The 20,449-nt window shown below is 41.2% G+C and overlaps 1 protein-coding gene across 5 annotated transcripts in view; it reads right to left on the reverse strand.

Annotated features, from left to right (window-relative positions):
• Window positions 1-462: 462 nt before the first annotated feature.
• rnf19b (ring finger protein 19B) overlaps window positions 463-20,449 on the reverse strand; it is a 50,074-nt gene continuing 30,087 nt past the window's right edge. For 4 of the 5 annotated variants that reach the window (XM_047383948.1, XM_047383945.1, XM_047383947.1 and 1 more), the window contains 8 exons: window positions 11,210-11,409; window positions 8,386-8,530; window positions 8,107-8,269; window positions 5,752-5,866; window positions 5,476-5,616; window positions 5,191-5,392; window positions 4,963-5,097; window positions 463-3,778 (listed from right to left, as the gene is read on the reverse strand). In XM_047383948.1, the coding sequence (XP_047239904.1) occupies window positions 3,346-3,778; window positions 4,963-5,097; window positions 5,191-5,392; window positions 5,476-5,616; window positions 5,752-5,866; window positions 8,107-8,269; window positions 8,386-8,530; window positions 11,210-11,409 (1,534 nt within the window). In that variant the 3' untranslated portion in view covers window positions 463-3,345. The remainder of the gene's footprint in view (window positions 3,779-4,962; window positions 5,098-5,190; window positions 5,393-5,475; window positions 5,617-5,751; window positions 5,867-8,106; window positions 8,270-8,385; window positions 8,531-11,209; window positions 11,410-20,449) is intronic. The other variant, XM_047383949.1, reaches the window with a different exon arrangement.

Genomic DNA, 20,449 nt, shown 5'->3' on the forward strand with positions numbered 1-20,449 from the left:
AAAAAGCTCATGAAATCAAACTGTTGCTTTTGAGCCAAAATTCCAGAAGATATGTTGGACAAAAAAAAAGTATATACCACTGAAAGAACACCAAACCCACAGTGAAGCATGGTGGTGGAAGCATCATGCTTTGGGGTTTTAGACTTTTTTGTCAGAGTTGTCAGATCCAACACCTACACGTAATCTGCTACAAAGCTGAAGATGGAGAGGGATTTTATGTCTTATCATCACAGTGAGTCGCTGCAAACATCCAAATCAACAAAGTTTTGAAATGTCCTGAAGTCAATTTAACAGAAAGTCTTTTCCTGAAGAAGCCTGTGGACAAGAAAATGTCCTCACACCCTGACAGGTTTAGGGAACTTTTGCAACATAGAGTGGAAAAATATGGCATATGTGAATATGTTGGATGTTGACAGACTCCAACCAGTGTTAGTGGGTGCACCCACATATACAACAAGGTCAATGCAGGTTTTTATTTTTTATCTTTATTCCTGAAAGTTATTTTTCAGTTGAACTGTACAATACTGGTTTCATTTTTTCACATCACAAAACGTTTGTTATTGTCACAGTTTACATTAAAAAAATCAGTAAAGTGCCTCTAAAAGCCTCCACAGATCTTACTTTTTTAGTTTACCAGCTGCATTAAACCAGAATAAAACACTTGTGTAAAATGTTTAACTCTGTGGTAAATGCATGTGTGAGGAGGGCACAGACCTTCCCAGCACACTGTATGAAATCCATTCCTCCCAGTAAAACAGACATCAACCCGTGGCTTTGGTGCAACATAAAATTGGGTTTATTTATTCATCTCTCCCCAAAACTCCAGTCTCACAGTCCTGCATCTGCAGCACCAAAAACAAAAAAAACAGTTCCTTTATTTATGACACTTAAATATTGCCATCTATAAAACTATTTCAAATAAAGACAGAACCACCTGTGTTCCCTAAAGGAGCTTAACACTCATTCGGACTGTTTCAGAAAGTCCCGGTTTTCCGTCTGTGATACATTCGTTTTTCTAAATGAGGCAAAAAGCAGTGACATGTGAAGACGAAACAGCACCGCCAAGTTGCGTAAGCAGCAAAATCCATAAAGCTACTCGACATGAAGAAAAGGTTCCCGGGAACCTTTTCAAACAGAAGCACGGAGGTGATCCAAAGCTAAGAAACGGGTTAGGCTGTGACTGAGAGAAGCTCAAAAACTAGATGTTTGCAAGTGAAAATGATAAGAGCAACACAAATTTAAAAAAAATAAATGAAAAAGAATAAATTATATTTAGTTCTTGCATCACAGCATTGATAAAACCGACACAAAAAAACACAATTTAAGGTGAAAAATACTGAGCAATAAACGTAAAGTTTTCTCTCATTCCATCCTAGTTTTTAGTTGCACCACAGACATTTGTTTTCCACTCCGGTAAACATGTTTAGAGCAACAGATGACAAGCAAATAAAAAGAATACAAGATAAATAAGACATTCAGATAAAGTGCACAAGTGCTCAATCAAATAAAATGACAAAATGGGTCGCATAAATACATTCGTCGCAAGTTGTGTTGTTTCTGCACATAAAACTGGGTCAGACAAGTGAGACGTTACGAAGCAAAACCAGCTGGGAGTGTGTCGCTGTACTGGTCAGTGGCACTGGCCTGGTACCAGGACACGGACCAGAAACAAACCGTGGGAGAGTTCTGACGGAAGAAAAGCTGCCAGGCTCAGAGGCACCAAGGACGCTTAAGGTTTTAGCTTAAAATTATTTTCACCTCAATTTGTGAACAACCTTTTAAAATGTTATGATAAACGATTTCAATAACGATACTGAAATTCAGCGATAATCGCTAATAATAATAATATATTCTATGTAAATATTTCTTTCTTTTCTGGTTTAGAGTCTTCAGTCTAAATCAAATAACACCTCAGGGAATGACACGATAAACGATACCGATAACCGATATGACGATACAAGACCTAGCAATAATCGCTCATTTTATCAAAGCTAAATGCTGCGAATGTCGAAACAGAAACGGGGACGTGGATCTCGCCGTGTCTTAAAAGGATAATTCAGTGAAACTTTTTAAAAAGTGTATTTTTTTGTTTTAGTTAAATATTATTTAATTCAAAGGGAGGGTCTGTGGATGTTTTGTATAAAACTGAATCTTTATGTTCTGCTTCGGTGTCTGAATCATAGGATTTTTATGAAATGGTGAAAAATGTGATATCAATAACTAAATATTTTCTACATGTTCTGAACGTTTATTATTAGCAAATTATTTTGTTAACGTAACATCTTTGTTATTTTATCCTTTGTCTTTGCCACGAGCCTCGTTTATAAAACAGAAAATTTGACCCTTTAGTTTTAGGGTTTTCTAAGCATGACTTTATTTTTTTGTTTTTGGCTAAATGTAATTTTCCTCCAAGGCAGGATGATCCAAGATAAAACTCAAAATAGAATCTTTATGTTTAAATGTTGTTTTGGAGTCTGAACAATCTGCTCTTCAATTCTAATATTTTAAGCAGGTTTTATTAGATTTAAGCTGAATAGTATTTTGCTCCCATGGAAGATTTATGGCCCAACTGTAAAAAATGTTTCATGTTGGTTTTAGGACACCTGTGAAAGTTAGGGATGCACCAGATAATTTCTACAAAAATCTTTTTAAATTAAAAACCTGGTTCAGAACCTTTCTTTTTCTCGGGGTGTTTTGGGCCGTTGTCATCAGAACTCTCTCATTAACTTCTTTCTGCAGCGTGTGCACCGCTTCTTCGTTCCACCTCCACCCTCCTCATAATCTTTTCTGCTGGGAAAGCGAGATTCAAGTGCGGCTTTGGCCTCTGAAATTAAACTCTCCACACTGAAAGAGAAACATTCAAGGCGAGAAATGGATCATGCAGACTCATGCACACTGCAAAAAAATTAATTTTCCTGATGGCAGAAACAGCAGAAGAAAAGAAAAGCTGTAAGTCTCCATTCAAACGTGCTTCCATTTCTTCACCAACCTGTTTCTGTTCACTGTGCTTGGTAACATTCACCTCAGTTTAACTTTTCATTTTTGCATTTTTTCTTATGAATTTGTACTTTTTTACTTTATTTTTATATTTTTTTTTGCTTAAGAAGCCAAGGCATTTTGCACCAAGGAGTAAACAACAAATCGCAGAGGTAGAACCCTGACCATTTACTTAGAAAGGAGATTGGCCGGTGGATCAATGAGACAGACAGGAGTAAACGAACGCTGTCTGTGTTTTGGATGTTGAAGCAGAAGACGAGAGATGACCGGAGGACAGAAACACATGGTTTGAGGGTAAATGTTCAGGGTTTTGTCAGTTTTTGTGCAATCCTGAGAGCTGTGCTTCTCTCAGACGAATAGGATGACTTTGCTGTCTGCGGGACACTGAAGGCTGTCGGTGGGGGGATTCAGGGATCTGCAGGAGGGGGGCTGCATTTGCTGGCAGCTTTTTGGATGAGGTGAGTCACAGTCATCCGACGTCAGCTCCGCGATGTCATCCGACTGAGTGTCCGACATCTCCAGGTCGCTGCGGATGCTCTCTGGCTGAGCCAGGGTGACGTCTCGGAGCCCCTCCCTCATCGACGCCCCCGGCGAAAGTCCCAACGCAAAGCAGGACAGAGCCCCGCCCCTTCTGGAGCTGCAGTCCTGAGGCTCCTCCCCTCCTGAGGTGGTCACTATGGCAGCGGAGCCTTGCTGCGGAGCTAGGTCCTCCTCACTGGTCAGGCAGAGATGGCTGGGTTTGGTCTCGATGTCCACCTGGATCTCCAGGTTGGTGCAGTCCCTGAGGAGAAGAGATTTAAGACAATCAGTCGGTGTGATGCTTCTGATCTGAAGACCTGCAAAATGCAGGAAATACAGTGATATATCAGCCTCCTGCAGGCCAGTCCACTCTTCCTCCTCAGCCGTGCCCTTGGAACATGCACTGGCGGCAGTGGTGGTTCTTCTGTGAGCTGCACCCTGGGCGAGGCCCCCACCCCCCTGAAAACCTTTTCCCCAAGTAAGTTCTTACCAATTGATGAATTTAAAAGAATCTGTTAGTAAATCCATGTCTGACCAGCTTACAAATATTGCTTTTGATGCTTGTCTAAATCTAAAGTGTTCCCAAAGCCAGATTAAATGAAATACAACTATTGTTCCATAAACGTCAACTTCAGCGCAGAACCATCTAATTAAAATTTGACCCATTTAGGTACGTGGGACCACACCATGCAAACACACTTCCTTCCATTGTTTACACTCCTCACCCATTCTCCAGAGAAAGGACATGGAAATAAGCAAGGGAACACTAAATGCTTGAGGTGGCCCCTCAAGACCATGCAGCCCTGGGCAGTGAGCCATATGGCCCTCTTTAAGGACTGCCACTGTGTGAGCAGGATGTGGTTTTTCATTTTCCCACTCGAAAATTAGAATTAAAGGGTTTTGATACAACCCGAACCATCAGAGACTGGCTTTCGGACCTGTTGCTATCAACGGGCTGGTTACTCCTCTTTGGTACCAGTTGTTCCAACCAGGCTGGCTTGCCGTCCAGGTCGTAGCTCGCCAACTGCGGTTTTAAAACACTGCTGCCTAAATAGGAGTGATGGGTGGTGCAGCTGTGTTTCCACACCGAACATGGAAATATTTCCTGACAGGTCAGTTTGTCTTTCTTGTAAGCATGGGGAAAATATGGGAGCCTTTTTTCTGCCTGCTGACTAGCAGTGCACAGTAAGATGTTCTACTTAGCAATAGCTGGAGTGAACTCTGTCATTTTCTCTGGCATCTCATTAAACAGATGTTGTAAACCTTGACTCTTGTAACAGACTCATGATCTGCAGTACTGAGCTGCACAATCACACTTCATGTTCCTGTTGTGTGAAGGACCATCCTTGATGTTATCTGCTGAGGGAGAAGGTAGGTTTGAAACACTGGCAGGATGCAGACTGGCAGAGAAATGATGCTGTTCAGCCAGTCACTGCTTTGTCTCACCTGTCAGGTAAGGTATAAGAGGAAATGATGGATCCGGCCATTCCTCGGGTGCTGGCGCAGTCACTTCCTGCTCCCAAGCTTCCCGTCTCTCTCTGGGCTGATTCCTTTACGAGCTCCCCTGGTTGAACTTCCAACCTGCCGCAGCAAAAACATCTCAGGCAGGAAATCACATCCTTTGGTTTCACTGTCTGTAAACTAGTTAGAATGAATACAAATCTAAATAAATACCTGAATCCTGACCTGCTGTACTTGCTGGTTCGAGTCCCCAAGACGCCACTGGCGAGTGTGTTAAAGTGCGGAGTGTCTCCCAGATTCCCAGGGGCTACAGAGAGCCCCTCGCTGGGGGAAGTGGTGCTCAGTCCGCTGACCACTCCGTCCAGGCTGCTCTCTCCGAGACTTGGAGACTTCAGGGCGCGCCACGCGTCTGCCACTGCAGAATCAGAATAAACCAGATCAGATCCAGAAGATAAATCCTTTGGCTGTAGAAGACTTTATTGTTTCAGTAAGGCTCACCTGTGATTGGTCCATCATCTTCATCAAAGTCAATTCGTACGCCGCGGCCTTTCCCCCGGCTGACACCGCAGCCCCCTCCTCTGCAGAGCGAGATGGGAACAACGCCGTACACGTAGGCCAACATGATGGGAACGCCGATGCCTGGAAGCAGTCCACAGTTTTAGCAGCAGAAAACCACAGATGTTTTGCTTTCATTACTTTACTGATCAGTCATGAGATCTGCTTCCTCTTCGTCTTGGTTTTCAGGTGCAGCATCAGACTAACGGTGTTTCTTACCGACGCTGACGGCGGCGATGACGGGGGCGGTGATGACCGACAGGGCCACGCCGCCTGTGATGGCCAAATTCCTTCTGTGACGAGACGCCTTCTTGAGCTCGTAGTGGGCGTGGATCTGCAGAAGAGAAGAAGAACAAGATGTCCTGTTTCATCAGAACTTCTCCATGTACAGCTTCCCAGACTGAACAGGAACTTCTTGAACTTCTTTTTATTTGCTAAATCTGAGCTCATGTATAAGAAACAAAGTGGAGAACCAAATATAGACCAGGGAAAATCACTGAGTTCTGTTTAAATGATTAAAACAGATGAAAAATATTCACCTGAGATGGAAACATCACCAACTGAGCTCCAAACATGAGATCATCTCTTCCAGTTATTCATGTACTCCATCAATGAAACACCCAGTCTGGAGAAATGACTATCTACACTGTGGCAGGCAGTTCCACCACAAGGTGACGATGAAGAGTGCTAAATGCACCACAAAGATGGCCTTTGCTCTCATTTCAACATACAAGCTTCCTGTCGTCCAGTAAAAGCTGTTTAGTCTCTGACTGCAAATTATTGCATCTAAATGCATTCATAAACACAAACCCAGACTATCTTCTAGCAGAAATAGAAGATCAAATGAGGCACTAAATTCAGCATCTGTGGGCTAAGCTGTACTTTTATCTATTTAGAAACAGTCAGTTTTGCTCATGCTGATGTTGGTCTGCAGCTGGGTTTAAGTGGAAATTCAGAGGAACTGACTATTTGAATTTGGTCATTTCAAAAAAACCTTCATCACTGAGATCGAACTGAAACTACAGCATCATTGAGCAATGCTGCAAGTTCCAGATAATTACTGAGGAAGATTGTTACAAGCTGATGGCATCTCTGTGGTTTTCTGTTTCTGTGCAGCCTGGAGGCAGCAGTCCAGGCAAACTGACCATGAACTTTAATGAATGAGAGGCGTATGTGCAGGAAAGATGCAGGGAAATGTTTGTGTATCAACGTGTGAAAAAGATGTTTGCACACTTATCAGATGACAGCGTGCAATTGAAGGCCCTGAACGCACAGCTGATGTTTCACAAGGTGTGTAATCATTTTCTCTAACAACTCTGGTCACCTTCCCTCCACGTTAATATTTTCATTTGCTTTCCTCAATTTACTGCATGTAAAATAAAGGCGTCAAGATCAGGTTCCAAAAACGCTCAACTGAATCCTCACAAATACTTTTATGTTTAATGCTTTAAAGATCTTCACCTGATTATATGAAAATTTGATCCAGCTGTTAACTTTATTTCGATATTTTTGGCCAAAAAGCTTGAAAACCGATTAAGTAGATAAATTATTAAATTACTTAGAGCTGATTAAATTATTTGGCAAATTGTTTAGATTCTCCCTCATCTGCTTTCAACAATTTAGAAATTAAAAATCAACTTACTAAAAAACGTGTGTCTGCTTTATTATAAAAATTTTAAAAATTGCTTTATAAAGAAATTAAAATAACATGAAAAAAGTAATGCATAAATAATAAATAAGTATAGTAAGTACAAATATATTGAAATATAGCAAAAAAGAAATAAAACAAAATAATAAAAATAATAATGGTGGCGCAGTTGGTAGCACTGTTGCCTTGCAGCAAGAAGGTCCTGACTTCGATTCCCAACCGGGGGTCTTTCTGCATGGAGTTTGCATGTTCTCCCTGTGCATGCGTGGGTTCTCACCGGGTACTCCAGCTTCCTCCCACAGTCCAAAGACATGCCTGTTAGGTTAATTGATCACTAAATTGCCCTTAGGTGTATGAATGAGTGTGTTCATGGTTGTTTGTGTGTTGCCCTGCGATGGACTGGCGACCTGTCCAGGGTGAACCCCGCCTCTCGCCCATAGACTGCTGGAGATAGGCACCAGCTTCCCCACGACCCACTATGGAATAAGCGGTAGAAAATGACTGACTGACTGATGAATAAAAATAATAAAAGTATTAGTTAAGTTTCCTTTAAAAGTAAATTAAAACAATAAAATAAAAGACAGGTTGCTTTCTCTTTTAAATATTTCATAATTTCAACTTCTCTACTTGCTTTTCCAATTAAATACAAACAAACATTAATCAAATTTTTATTTTAAATAATAAAAAATATAAAAATAAAAAATGTTTGGAGCTTATGGCAGAATCAATTTTAAGAATTATTTTAACTTCTCTCTTTGCTTTGATATTATTTTGCCTCCATATTGTGAACAGCTCCGAAGTCAGTTTGGTTTAACGAGCTGTAGAAATAAACTTGGCCATAAATGACTTTTATTCCAGTAAACTTTCTATTTCAAAGCCTTGATGTGTTGTCAGTAATGATTCTCTGCTTTCTGCCGGCGTCTCACCTTTCGGCCGATGTAAACCGGGATGCCGATGACCATGGCGGGAACGGCGATGCCCGCAATCAGAGTGATCCCGACCGGAGCTCCGATCAGCGTTCCCAGCTGCCACAAGATCTTCTTCTTCCTGCTCCAAGGCTTCTTCCCCCAGAAGGTACAGCCAGATGGACTGATGGAGGGAAACCCAGAGGAAGAAGATGAAGTGATGAAGAATGACAGATGAGGGAGCAGATTTATCTGTCTGCAGGAAGTGGTGCAGGGCTGCTGCATGCATGCTGTAGCTACCTGAGATAGTGCAGGTCAGAGATCTCCTTCATGCAGAGCCAGCAGAACTCGCAGCCACAGACGGCGCAGGTCATGTGATTGCAGCTCCCGTCATTCATCTTGATGATGTAGGCGCCGCAGCGAGGGCAGGGCTTGATGTCATCAGCTGGAGACACAAAATGAGACGAGTTCAGGAGACGTCCAAACATTTGATCAACATTTCCGCTTCAAAAAAGATCAGTGATCTCAAAAGAGACAAAGTTTGAGCTCTGATGTCCGGCCTAATATAAGCTGCTGCTTTTAGTAATTTATGAAGCTGTAAAGCTTTAAGAGCGATCAACAATCAGCAAACATCAGCTCCTCTAAACATCAGCCATAAACACGAAGACTTCAGCCAACAGGAACACTGAGGTCTGAAGAGGCAAAGACAACTTTCAGAGATGAATTTGCAGGGAGTGGAGCGGTGCGAGCCTTTTGGAACGCTATCAGTTCTCCTGAAAATTCGGCCCAGAGACGAAGATTAGAAGTGAAAGATGGGCAGCTAGTTGGATTTACTGGATGGATTTTTAATTAAAACAGGATTAAAGGCATTCATGTTTGAATGCAGAAGATTCATGCAGGGTTTTACCAGCTCCACGACTCTGATTGCATCCAGATGCAACACCTCAACAATAACTGAGGCATTGCTGGACTGGATCTCCTGCTTCTGTAATATTTTCCAGTCATATTTTTATCTTTTTCATACAGCAGTGTTAATTTCTGCTTCTTTTTTACCTTTCTATAGGATTGCTGGGGTTGCATAACTGGTTAAAGATGTCTGGCTAGGACGAGCAACACATTTTCTGTTAATTCTGCAAACAAACGTTCTTGATGTCTTTATTATAGGATATTCAAAATACGATGTATGGCCGGTCAATTTAGAGTCTTCATGTCTTCTCAGATCCCGTCCAAAAATAGTTTTTCACGTTTAAAAAGTAAAAAAGGAAGTTCATCTGTGTTTTAGGACACTACTCAGGGTTGTGAAAAAATATTTCAGCCTCTTTCAGATTTCTTTAGTTTTTGCTTTTTTTGTCACATCCCTGTTTCAGGTTAAACACATTTGAACTGATTAGTTGATAACTGGTAATGACCATATTTTATCACTGGGGAGGAATTTTGTGCCACTCTGCTTTGCAGAATTGTTTAAACTCGGCCACATTGGAGGGTTGCCTAGCATGAATGTTCTGTTTAGGTCCTGTTTACACGACAACAATCCACTGAAAACAGGATTTATTTCCCGTTTCTGTTAACACGTCTACATTACAGCGTTTTAATCACAATCTCGGTGCACATGGCACCAGTAGAAATGAAAAAACGGTGTAATTCCCCTGCCACACCACTAGTAGGCACCATGTTTTTTGAAAACACATCCTGCAGAGTCAGCAGCACAAGTAAGTCTCCTCTGCAGTCTGCCATTGTTTATCTCTTCTTCTGTGGTTTTATGTGGTTTCTTCTGTGGCAGCCGTTGTGAGCATTCAGAAAATGATAGCAGGACATTCCCCTTCAGGATTTTCTGATAGAGAGCAAATCCTTCAGGTCCTGAAGCAGCAAACCAGCCCAGACCATCACACTACCACCACCTTGTTTGACTGTAGGAATGTTCTTTTTCCTGAAACGTGTTTAACGGCAGACGTAACGGGACAAACACCTTTCAAAACCTTTCACTTTTTTCTCCTCGGTCCTCGTAATTTTTTACAAAAGTCTTCAGGAATCATCAGCATGTTTTTCGTAAATGTGAGTTGGACCTTTGTGTTCTTTTGGGTCAGCAGTGGTTCTGGCCTTGGATCTGTCCCATGGAACCCATTTTCTGCCCAGTCTCTCTTTCTTATTGCTGAATCATGACCTCTGACCTTAACTGAAGCAGTGAGGCCCGAGGAGCTTTAGATGTTGTTCTGTGTTGATGTGAGACCTCCTGGATGAGTTTCTGATGAGCTCTAGGAGTAACTTTGAAAGGTTCTCCACTGTTCCATGTTTTCTCCATATGTGGATGATGGTTCTCACTGCGGTTCTCTGGAGTCTCAAAACCTGTGAAATGCCTCTATAACCCGATAGATGATAGATGTTAACACCTTTTGTTTCTCGTCTGTTTTTGAATTTCTCTAAATCAGGGAACCATGTGTTGCTTTTTAAGACCTTTTAGCCTACTTCATGTTGTCTGACAGGCTCTAATAAGATTCCATACGTTACCAAACTAAGTTAAAATCAGGCCTGGGTGAAACTAAAGCAAAACTCAGTTTAATCAGAGTTAATTCATGGTTTAACAAGCAATTATATTTTACCACAGAATCAGGTTGGTTTAGATCACAACTTAATTAATAAAATCATCAGAAAACTGCTTTTTGTATTTTCTCAGGTGTTTGATGTTAATATTTAAGAAATAAAAAAGTAAAAATGGAATAAATTTGCGAGGAAAATGCAGCACCATGACATTTAAGAAGTCTGACAGGATGCAGGATGCTGCAGTCTTGAAACTATTGAGAAACTGGAATATAAATAGTAACAGATGACTGATTTAAACACTTTGCACTTCCGCCAGCGGTGGGAACGGAGTGCAGCTTCTGCTGCAGATGTCTGCAGTGTTTTGATGCTGACAGACTGAGCAGATGGACATGTTACAAAGTTTCAGAAAGGTGTGAAAATGAGTGTTTCGAACAGGAAATGCTGCTGGTGTTTATGTTCATGTGTGTGCAGTCTGTGTTAGTGTCAACGTTTAACTGCCACATCAGCAACAGACCCAGTTTCGTTTCGATCCAGTCACTGAGAGGTCTGAGTTTTCAGGCCTGTGTTTGGGCTCTTGGGAACTCACCTGGCCCCTGCTCCTGCGTGTAGCTGGGTGAGTGGCCACTGTGGGTGTGCAGGGATTGTGCCCTCTGTTGGCGGGCCGAGTCGCAGGTCTGGTTGGGGTGCCATGCCTGTTTGCAGTGGTAGCAAAACTCTGCGCCGCAGCCCTCTCTCCGACACACCAGCCTGGGACAGCTGGCGCAGCCTGAGGCAATGACTGCAAACCTGAGAGCAAAACATGGAGGAGGCACAAATTAATGAGTCAGAAACAAACATTTTCCAGTCTAGAACGCACTGATGGGAAAACAGTCAAGGGTTACAGCATCACAGAGACGCCTCAGCAGCCCAAACGGATGGCTCTCACATCATGAGCTCCATCAAGCCAATTTTACAGCAATAATCTGCAGAAGCACTGATGAGGAGGGTCCTCACACCCACTTTGCACCTTCAGACTGCAGAACTTCAGACTGCAGGTCTTTTAGAAGGACCACACCAGAGAGGCAGCAATCAGTGGTGAAAATGGGAAGAAAAATCAAACAGGTTAACAAACAGAAAGTCAATAGATGATGATGATGAGGATGAAGGGTTTAACACCATTACCCAAAGAAAACCACGCCAACATCAACGTCATGTTGCCTACAAGCTGCTTTATGATTAAAAGATCAATATTGTGCTTAAAAGACATTATAATTTTATATTTGTATTTATTTTGTTTTAATTGAAAAATAATTATTTTGAAATGTCTCCTTTGAAACAAAGTGTTTGTATTGTGAGTTTCACAAATGCTAAAATGTTATTATTAATGGCCATAAAATTCAATTTTTATCATCTATGGGACCAATATGGGCTGTGTACATGATAAACAGCAATAAACTTAACATTAAAAACACCTAAGTGTTTCTTTGAATTCAGAACGTTTGTGGTCCTGGTCCTGGTCCTGGTTCTGAGGATGTCAGGTGAGCAGGTTTCAGGTCTGCATCATCTGTCATACAGACTGCTGGATGTTTGCTTCATCAGAAGGCAGCTAAGTTCCTCCAAATAAAGGTTTCACTAAAGTTTCTTGGCTGTTTCTCAACCATTTACAAAAGTCCAGACTTGGTTACTGGTTCTCCTTTTCACTTTCTGAAGATTTTCTGGCTGGTTTTCTTCACTCGTCCAAATAAAACACAACTTAAGAAAGTGGTGTTACAAAAAGTAAAAGTTTGGCCTAAAAAAGGATTTTCGGTTGAGCAACAGATTCTAAAAGTCGTTTCTTTAAGGAGCAGCAGAACATTCCAGAGAAGAACTGACCTTGGAGGCTTTTTCTTCATCTGATCTTCTACCTCATTCTATGTTTCAAGGTAATATATCTGTGGGAAAAACCTTTTTGGAGCTTAGATCCTGTTTTCTGTGTGAAACCAGATGATTTGTCTGAAGAAATGTGATAAACTGTGTTTTTCATAGGCTGCTGGTAACAAAGAGCCTAAAGAACCGAAACAAAATGACTTCTTTGTTAATTTGTCTGTTAGGTGCAGGCACCAAGGGTTCGTCCCCAGAGTTCAAGAGCCTTCACTGTCTCCAGTTTGTCAAAAGTTGAAGCTCGGGCATGGGAATAACATTAGGAATAATGTTGTCTCCTCTCACTGAAATTTGGAAAATTGTTGTGATGCTAACTTCTTGTAGTAACATTTCTCTCTATTTTATATGTTCAAACACTCAAGGGTCATGTTCACACAGATGTTGTACAGCACTGTGTTTCCCACTTGTTTAATCAGATAGGCTAAAATAGTTTATGTTTGCAAGCTTCACCACATTCTGTCCAGTCAGGTCGTTTTATTTCCAACCTGGAACATCAGCCTTCCAAGTCCAAATAAAAAGAACCATTTGAATGATTCTTAGGTCAGAGTTGAGCAACCAAACAAACATTTCTCTGTAAATGGTCAGGTCAAATCTTCAGAAAGGCTGGAGAACTATTTCTGAAAACCACTTTAAAAGACTGAAGGAAGGAAAACAGACAGAGATGACACCTGGATCTGGTGTTTCAGACGGTCCAGTAGGTCTTCTCTAAGATAAGGTGCAAATGACATTTTGGCTTTGAAATGAAGACAATGAGTCAATTAGATGTGGGTCACTGAGCCTCAAAGCGCTGCACACAACCAACGTCTTTTTGGACGAATTTCATGTTCTTTGACTTCACTTTTAGCATTTTGATTCTATGTTCTCCGTTCACAACAGCGCAGTAGACCCGCGGCACCATCAGAACGGGTCAAAGGTGAACCACACCAGATGCACCATCAATGCCAACGGGAGGATTTGGTGATTCATGAGACCAGACTAGAAGGATTCAAAAATGTGATTAAACTTTCAACTCACTAACAAAAAACACGTTTCCAGACTGATTCTTGTCCAAAATGCTTAAAGTTGATCAGTGATTCCTCCCGCTTTCCAGACAAGATGAGACAAGAAGCAACATTCCTGTAAGGAGTCATTCATTCCTGCTGGACCCAAGCAAGCTGCACCTCTGCCAGAAATGTCCCAGACTTTCCATTAGTTCACTAGCTCTCCATTAAAGAAGAACATGGAGAAACATGTTTTCCCTGCAACATCACTACTTTAGATCTTCTGACAGATTAGAGGAGAATCAGGTGAAGGATTTATCAAGGAGAACATTTCTTAACTTTTAACTGTAGGCAAGAACAATAGCAGTTACAGTGGAACCAAAAAACAATCAGATCAATATAATAACTTTCAAACTCTGCACCTTTAAAGTTTAATTCAGCTGAAAACAAACAGTCTGCAACCTAATACCTCACTGATTCGCTCATTTCATTCCTACATCCAGGAATGAAATGAGGACTCCTTTGGTTGGAGTCCATCAGCAGGCTCGTCTTTACTGTTTCATGTTTCCCACTCTACCTTGTCAAAGGTCTCAAAACGTCTCAGATTGTGTGGGACATCTCTTGTCCACAGCCCTTTTCATGTGACCCAACTGATTTAGTTCTGGATTCTATCTGAGCCGGTCCAAACCTTTAAACATGCTCTAATGTTGGTGTTTGGTTGGTTGTTACTGCTGGGAACTCATTGTGATGCAAAGAAATAACTCCTTCCTCTTCTTCAGGTCGCTAGTAAATACCTGAAGGTTTCAAACTGTTCAGAGAAGAGAGAAGGCACCCCACATCATGATGCTGCCATCACCATGTTTTACTCTACGGGAGATTTTCTTGTAGTAATACTCAGGACAAACCTTTGGGAATTGTAGCTCAAACGTTCCAGTTGGATGTCGTCAGACCATAAGGACCTTCTCCCAGCAGGTTGTGGGAGATTTTAGCCAGGAGTGGGTATTTCCTTTGGACGAAAAGGCTTCTGCCACGTAGTCCTACTGCTTGCTGTCACATGTTTAACACAGAACCAGTTGTTTTCGGAAATCTCCTTTAGTGTTGCTCTCACGCTTCTGAGCGTCTCACTGACCAGTTTCAGGGTGTTTTTAATCGATCCTGGAGAAACGTCAGTTTTAAAACTGTCATTGTTGTCCCATATTTTCTACCATAACTAATGACTGTCTTCACTGTGTCATGGTGTATAAATAATAATGTGTGGCTTTTGGTTCTCTTCTCCTGATTGATACCTTTGTACTATGAGATACTTTCAGCCTATGTGTAGAAATAACTTATCTTGGCCTATTTGCGATGTAACAGGGGCGTGAGATCCACTGTCTGAGCTCTTTTTGACACCTTTAATGTGCAGCGTAGCTGTGATAGGAGGTTGTTTCTGTTTCTGCTCCCTGATTCCTCTTTAAGAGCGACTCCAACATCAGTGCAGAATGTGTAAGCCCCTGGATGATTTATTTTGAAAAGATGTCACTTTATTTTCAAATGAAAACTTGCTCCTCGGCCACATTTGTTCCAGGATGGAAGAGGAGCTGAGATGTAAAAGACAAGCTAACAGAGAGCAGGAGGAGATTCATGAGTGCTGACGTGCTGCGTGTTGAGAGGAAACGTCTGCATGCATCTACTCTGGAAGCCACCTGGGAGCCTTGCTGAGGCTGTGAGCACGATGCTACAACACACACAGATACACACCAACCACCAGCAGGTCCAAGCCAGCACCGCTGAATTGCTCATCCCGCCTGTCGGCTGCAAATGCTCAGAATCCACCACCAGGATGCAGTCATGCAGGTCCAGCTCGTACGTATTGATCAGTGTAATTAAGCCCCGTTACCCCGGCAACACTCCCTCTGCAACACATTGATAGTTGCCATAGCAACTGACAGCCAGAGCCCACAGCAGACAGACCAGCCTTTGTTATGACTGGATGCTTGGATCAGGGGACGGATTCTGATTGGTTCGACCGAGTAGAGCAGGTCAAAGGTTAATTACAACAAACAACACGGACACAGCGTGTTCCTGTGATCGATTCCTTGTCCAAACATGTTCCTTCTGAAGGTGAGTTTTAGCCATTAAATGAGCAAATTCATACGTGCTTCAAAATGAAAATGGGTCAGGAACATATTTCACATCATCACAAACACAAGAGTCATGACGTCAACAGAGCATCTAAATTTAAATCTGACATGAACTAACCTGCAGAACACATCGGGTTGTCTGGAAGTAACTCATGGAAATTCTGACAGAACTAAATACTGGGAACACTGGAGCAGAACTGGTTTCAAACTAATTTATTTCCTAAATTAGGCATGTTTCTACTCCAATCTTCACAGAGGACCGAGAAGAGGAGAAACCAAGCAAATAACACATACAGTACCGTGAATACGTGTTTCCCATGTTCTGTCTCTCTGTTTCTTTGACTAGACCACTCCAAAATCATCATTTGTTCATTTATAAAATTATTCAGAGGTAGACTGCTCTTATGTTTCAGATCTTTGTCGCACTGCATGACCCAACCATGAACTGATGGTTGGACCTTCTGTTTCAGGATTTTCTGGTAGAAACCACAATTCATGGGTCCATCATTTACAGGAAGTTATCATCAACAGTAAGCCCAGACCATCATACTTCCACCACCATACTTGATTGTGGGTATGATGTTCTTTCTCTGAAACGCTGTGTTAGTTTTACGCCAGATGTAACTGGACCAACACCTTTCATATTATTTGGGAGATGCTTTTCAGACTGATAGATGTCAATGATTTGCTTCCCATCAGTGCCATCAGTTGTTCAGATCAGGGCGTGACACGGTCCCTTTCTAGATCTTTTAGCCTACTTCATGTTGTCAGATAGGTGTTGGTTAAATAATTTCTTGTTTCTCTAGGTCTGCCAGCAACAATCTACTCAGGTTGAACTCAGCTTTCAAAAAATGTGGTTTATTACAAGTAATTTAATATCTAAAAAGTGGAGCAATCCACATGGGACCAAATTGCTTTGGGTAGATTTACTTCCCCTAATAAATAAAATAATTATTTGAAAACGGCATTTTGTGTTTGTCCAGGCTTCCCAAATTAAAACCGAAAAAACTTTAAACGTGGCAAATAAGCAGAAAAAGATAACATCTCATTCCACAAGAACATTTCTGTGCAGAGCTGAAAACGTTTGTGGTGGAGCAAGGATATAAAACCCGACCCAGTTCCACCAGTTCTGTTGGGAGGAATGGGCCGAAATTCCAGGAAACTATTGTAAAAAACCCGTAGAAAGAAACCCAACTGGATGATCCAATTTTATCAAATCCTGAAGGTATGTAAACGTATGATTTTGAAGAAAGTTTAAAAAAGGCATTTAGTTTTTCTCCTAACTGACCTAAACCAGGAAAGGTTTTAATCTAATTTAATGTAAAACTGCAAGAAAAACATGTTAGGTCTTCTGTTGCAGTGTATGGAAGAACGTTGCTCATTTTCTTTCTGTTAGAAAATGATTCTAAACAACTTTGACTGATTTCTACAGCTGTTTACATCGAAATGATTTAACAGTGACTCTATGATGAAACCATCTTAAAATACCTTAAAATACATCTTAAATAACGTTTATTTTATCAGCGTGATTTATAACTGATCCACTTTCTGCTCGTTTCCATATTAACAGGCTCTGATAACCACCCAAACAACTAGGTCATAAACGAGTACTTTAGCTTTAAACCTTCTAAATACACTCCAGAAGAAGGTCAAACCCTTCCCTCCTCTCCAGTGAAAACCGCCAGCCGGTCTCTCATCTCCGCAGCTCCGGATGTTTGTTTTGAATAACAATTTGGACTTTGTCAACCTGTCTGAGCTGAAGAGGGGCTGAGTCACTGCTGACGTCAGACAGAAGATGGTCTCCTTACATATTTAGGTCAGCAGCCTCATCTGCACTTTCTAGGATCCTGATGTTCCACACATGAGTTTTATTTTGTTTCTGACAGGAAACGGCAACAACATATTTAGAGTCGGGGTTATCTGTACTCACAAACTGTTTATAGCTGCTCTGTTCTCAGATGTTCTCCACCAGCAGGTTAAGGCACACAGATTCAGAGTCAGTCAAGCCGACTAGATTAGCACATCTTCAAAAACACCAGGAGAAGGAAAGAAACCCAAAACATACTGTGAGCAGGGAAGGGTTGAGACGTGTTTAGAAAATGCCCGTTCTTGTTCATTTCCATCTGCACTCATGGGTGACTCACACTATCCACACAAGGAGGCCCAGAAAACAGAAAGAGAGGCCAGGTGACTGGATGGGTCTGACTGTGGGTGGATCATTAATCAGATATGGAGGGGACATTTGGATGTGGGCTGAGGGTATTTCAATATGAAACCAGACCTGTTAATCAGCCACATATACTGAATAAAAACAGATATGACCGATATGTAAAATCACCTGAAAAACCACAGTGAGTCATAATCATTCGAACCAGAGCGCTACAAATGTTTATACAATAAAAAAAAAATATCATGGGAGTAAACATATATATACTGTATATAAAGGGAAAACAGAAGTGTCTTTATTTGTGCCACATGATCATTTTTATAGATCAGTGGCATCAAAAATAATGTTCCTGCCCTTGTTGTCATTACTCCACCGCTTCCAGAGGGGGCGGTGGAGAAATAAACCAGGAAAATCTTTGAAAGAACAAAGAGGACAAAGTTAATGCCTGCAGGCATTTTATATTTAAAAGTAGCTTAAAAGATTTTAAAGGGCGCCACCGGTCACTATGACGATTCCCGCCTTTTCTGGGAAGTAGGGGGGAGACGAAACTAACTGTTAATGTGTAAAATATGAGATTATTAAAAACCAGTTATTATCCATTATCCATCCACATCTGGTGGTCATTTGTGTGAATTTTTATGTGTCTAAAAATGCCAACTCGATCATATAAAGTCCAACGTTCTGTGACTTGTTTCAACTTTAAATGATATTTCTATTGTAAAGTATGGCCCAACTGTGGAGCTCCAAACAAAACTGGGTTTTCTCCCCCCGTTGTCAAATAAGTCATAAGTTCCTAAATATTGTTTGATGTCGGGCTCAATTTCCTAACTGAGGGCTGCACTTTGGCACGGTTGGTAGCACTGTTGCCTTGCATCACGAAGTTGTGGGTTTGAATCCTGGGTCAGGGTATATTCTGCATGGAGTTTGTATGTTCTCCCTGTTCATGTACTCTGGCTTCATCCCACAGTCCAAAGTGTGTGTGTTCCTGTCTTGGCATCACAGTGAGAACCATTTTCCCAATTTCACCATCAAATTGAGGACCGTTTGTACCAAAGTGAGGTCATTTTGCTGGTCCTCACGACCTATTTTGCTAACGGTTAGGTTTAGGACTGAGGTATGAATTGAGTTTAGGTTAAGGTTAGGGTTAGGCATGCACTGGTAATGGTTAGGTTTAGGGTTATTGTCAGGGTTAGGGCATAGAAAGGGTTGAAAATGACTGAAAATCAATGGAAGTCAACACATGGTCCTCACTACATATAGCAAAACAAGTGTGTTTGTGTGTGTGTGGTTGTTTCTCCTGTCATGACACCTGTCCAGGGTCTACCCTGCCTCTCTTGTCCAATGACAGCTGGAGATAAGCAGCCCCGAGCAACCCTGTTAGGATAAGCAGGTGTAGCCGAGGATTGACTGGATTTCCTAATTGAGCTTCATGTTTTCATGGTGGACGGGGTTTCCCAATGTCATGGGAGGGGTAGCCAACCAAAAAATGTGATAGAAACACAACATGATCCCAAATTACTGTGCTTTAAGGCTTTTGCATTGCTGCCTTTAAATGGATCCACACCATCACAGGAGCAAAAGTCATTAAACTACAACGTTATATTAGTTAAAACATATTAATACTGATATGCAAAACAACACTGAGAGGGGAATTTATTAAACAATACAAATGTCTAAATTGTTTGAAATTTTATATATTATGTGTAAATCTATATTATAAAAGATAAAAAATAAACAATTTATTACTTTACCATATTCAATCCTAGATTACAACTTTGAATAAAAAAATTATCAGACTGTAAAAATAGGTTTTAGTCTAAATATGTACTGCACAGAATAAAACAGATACACATAAACTGTCTTGACTGTGAACACATCCTGTTATTTTCACTTAATAAATGTAAATATAACCCTGGCTTTGAAATCTGTCGTAAATGCAGACAGAACAGCTCATTTAAATGTGTTCAAGCACAGAGACACACTCTGCTTGGCAGCACCGTTTCAGGAGCAGTTCAGATGTTAAGTTGGAATATAAACTTTGGTTTCTTTCTCACAAAGAGCTTTGGGAAGGTTTCCCAGGGTTTTGTACATGTAGAAAACCCAAAGTGACAGTGGTCCACAGAGGTGCTCTTTGGTGTTTTACTACCTGCTGGTGACCTCCCTCACAGCTGTTTTAAGGCCAGCAGCCTGAATAAAGTCAAAACATTTAATCCTTAAGAAAACTTGGTTGTTCTAATGTGTAAAATCTAAAGTGATCTATGAGCAGATGTGATGCTTTAAATGGTGGGTTGCAATGCAGCACAGTTGCACAAAAACAAACCAAAGAGTGGCTTTGGACGTTTTCTGTCGCCTCCATTAAATTTCTACCACCAGGTGTCGCTGTATCCCTCAAGTTGAACCTTTAAGTTTTGTGGAAAAATGGAAACTATGGGATTATAGTGATGAAAAATAATAATATAAGAAACAAATGAGCACTAATAAATGAGACTGACTAAATGCTGGATACAAACCAACACACAAATCCAAGGCCTGAGCAAAAACTATGAAAGATTTGATCTACTTTAGGACGTTTGAGTTCAGTTGTGAAGCATCCCAAACAATAAAGGTTTAGAGTTTTTCATAATCACGATAACTTTTTCTTAAAGCTGGTCCCCCTC

This window comes from Girardinichthys multiradiatus, chromosome 13 (genome assembly GCF_021462225.1).
Source record: "Girardinichthys multiradiatus isolate DD_20200921_A chromosome 13, DD_fGirMul_XY1, whole genome shotgun sequence".
NCBI lineage: Eukaryota > Metazoa > Chordata > Actinopteri > Cyprinodontiformes > Goodeidae > Girardinichthys > Girardinichthys multiradiatus.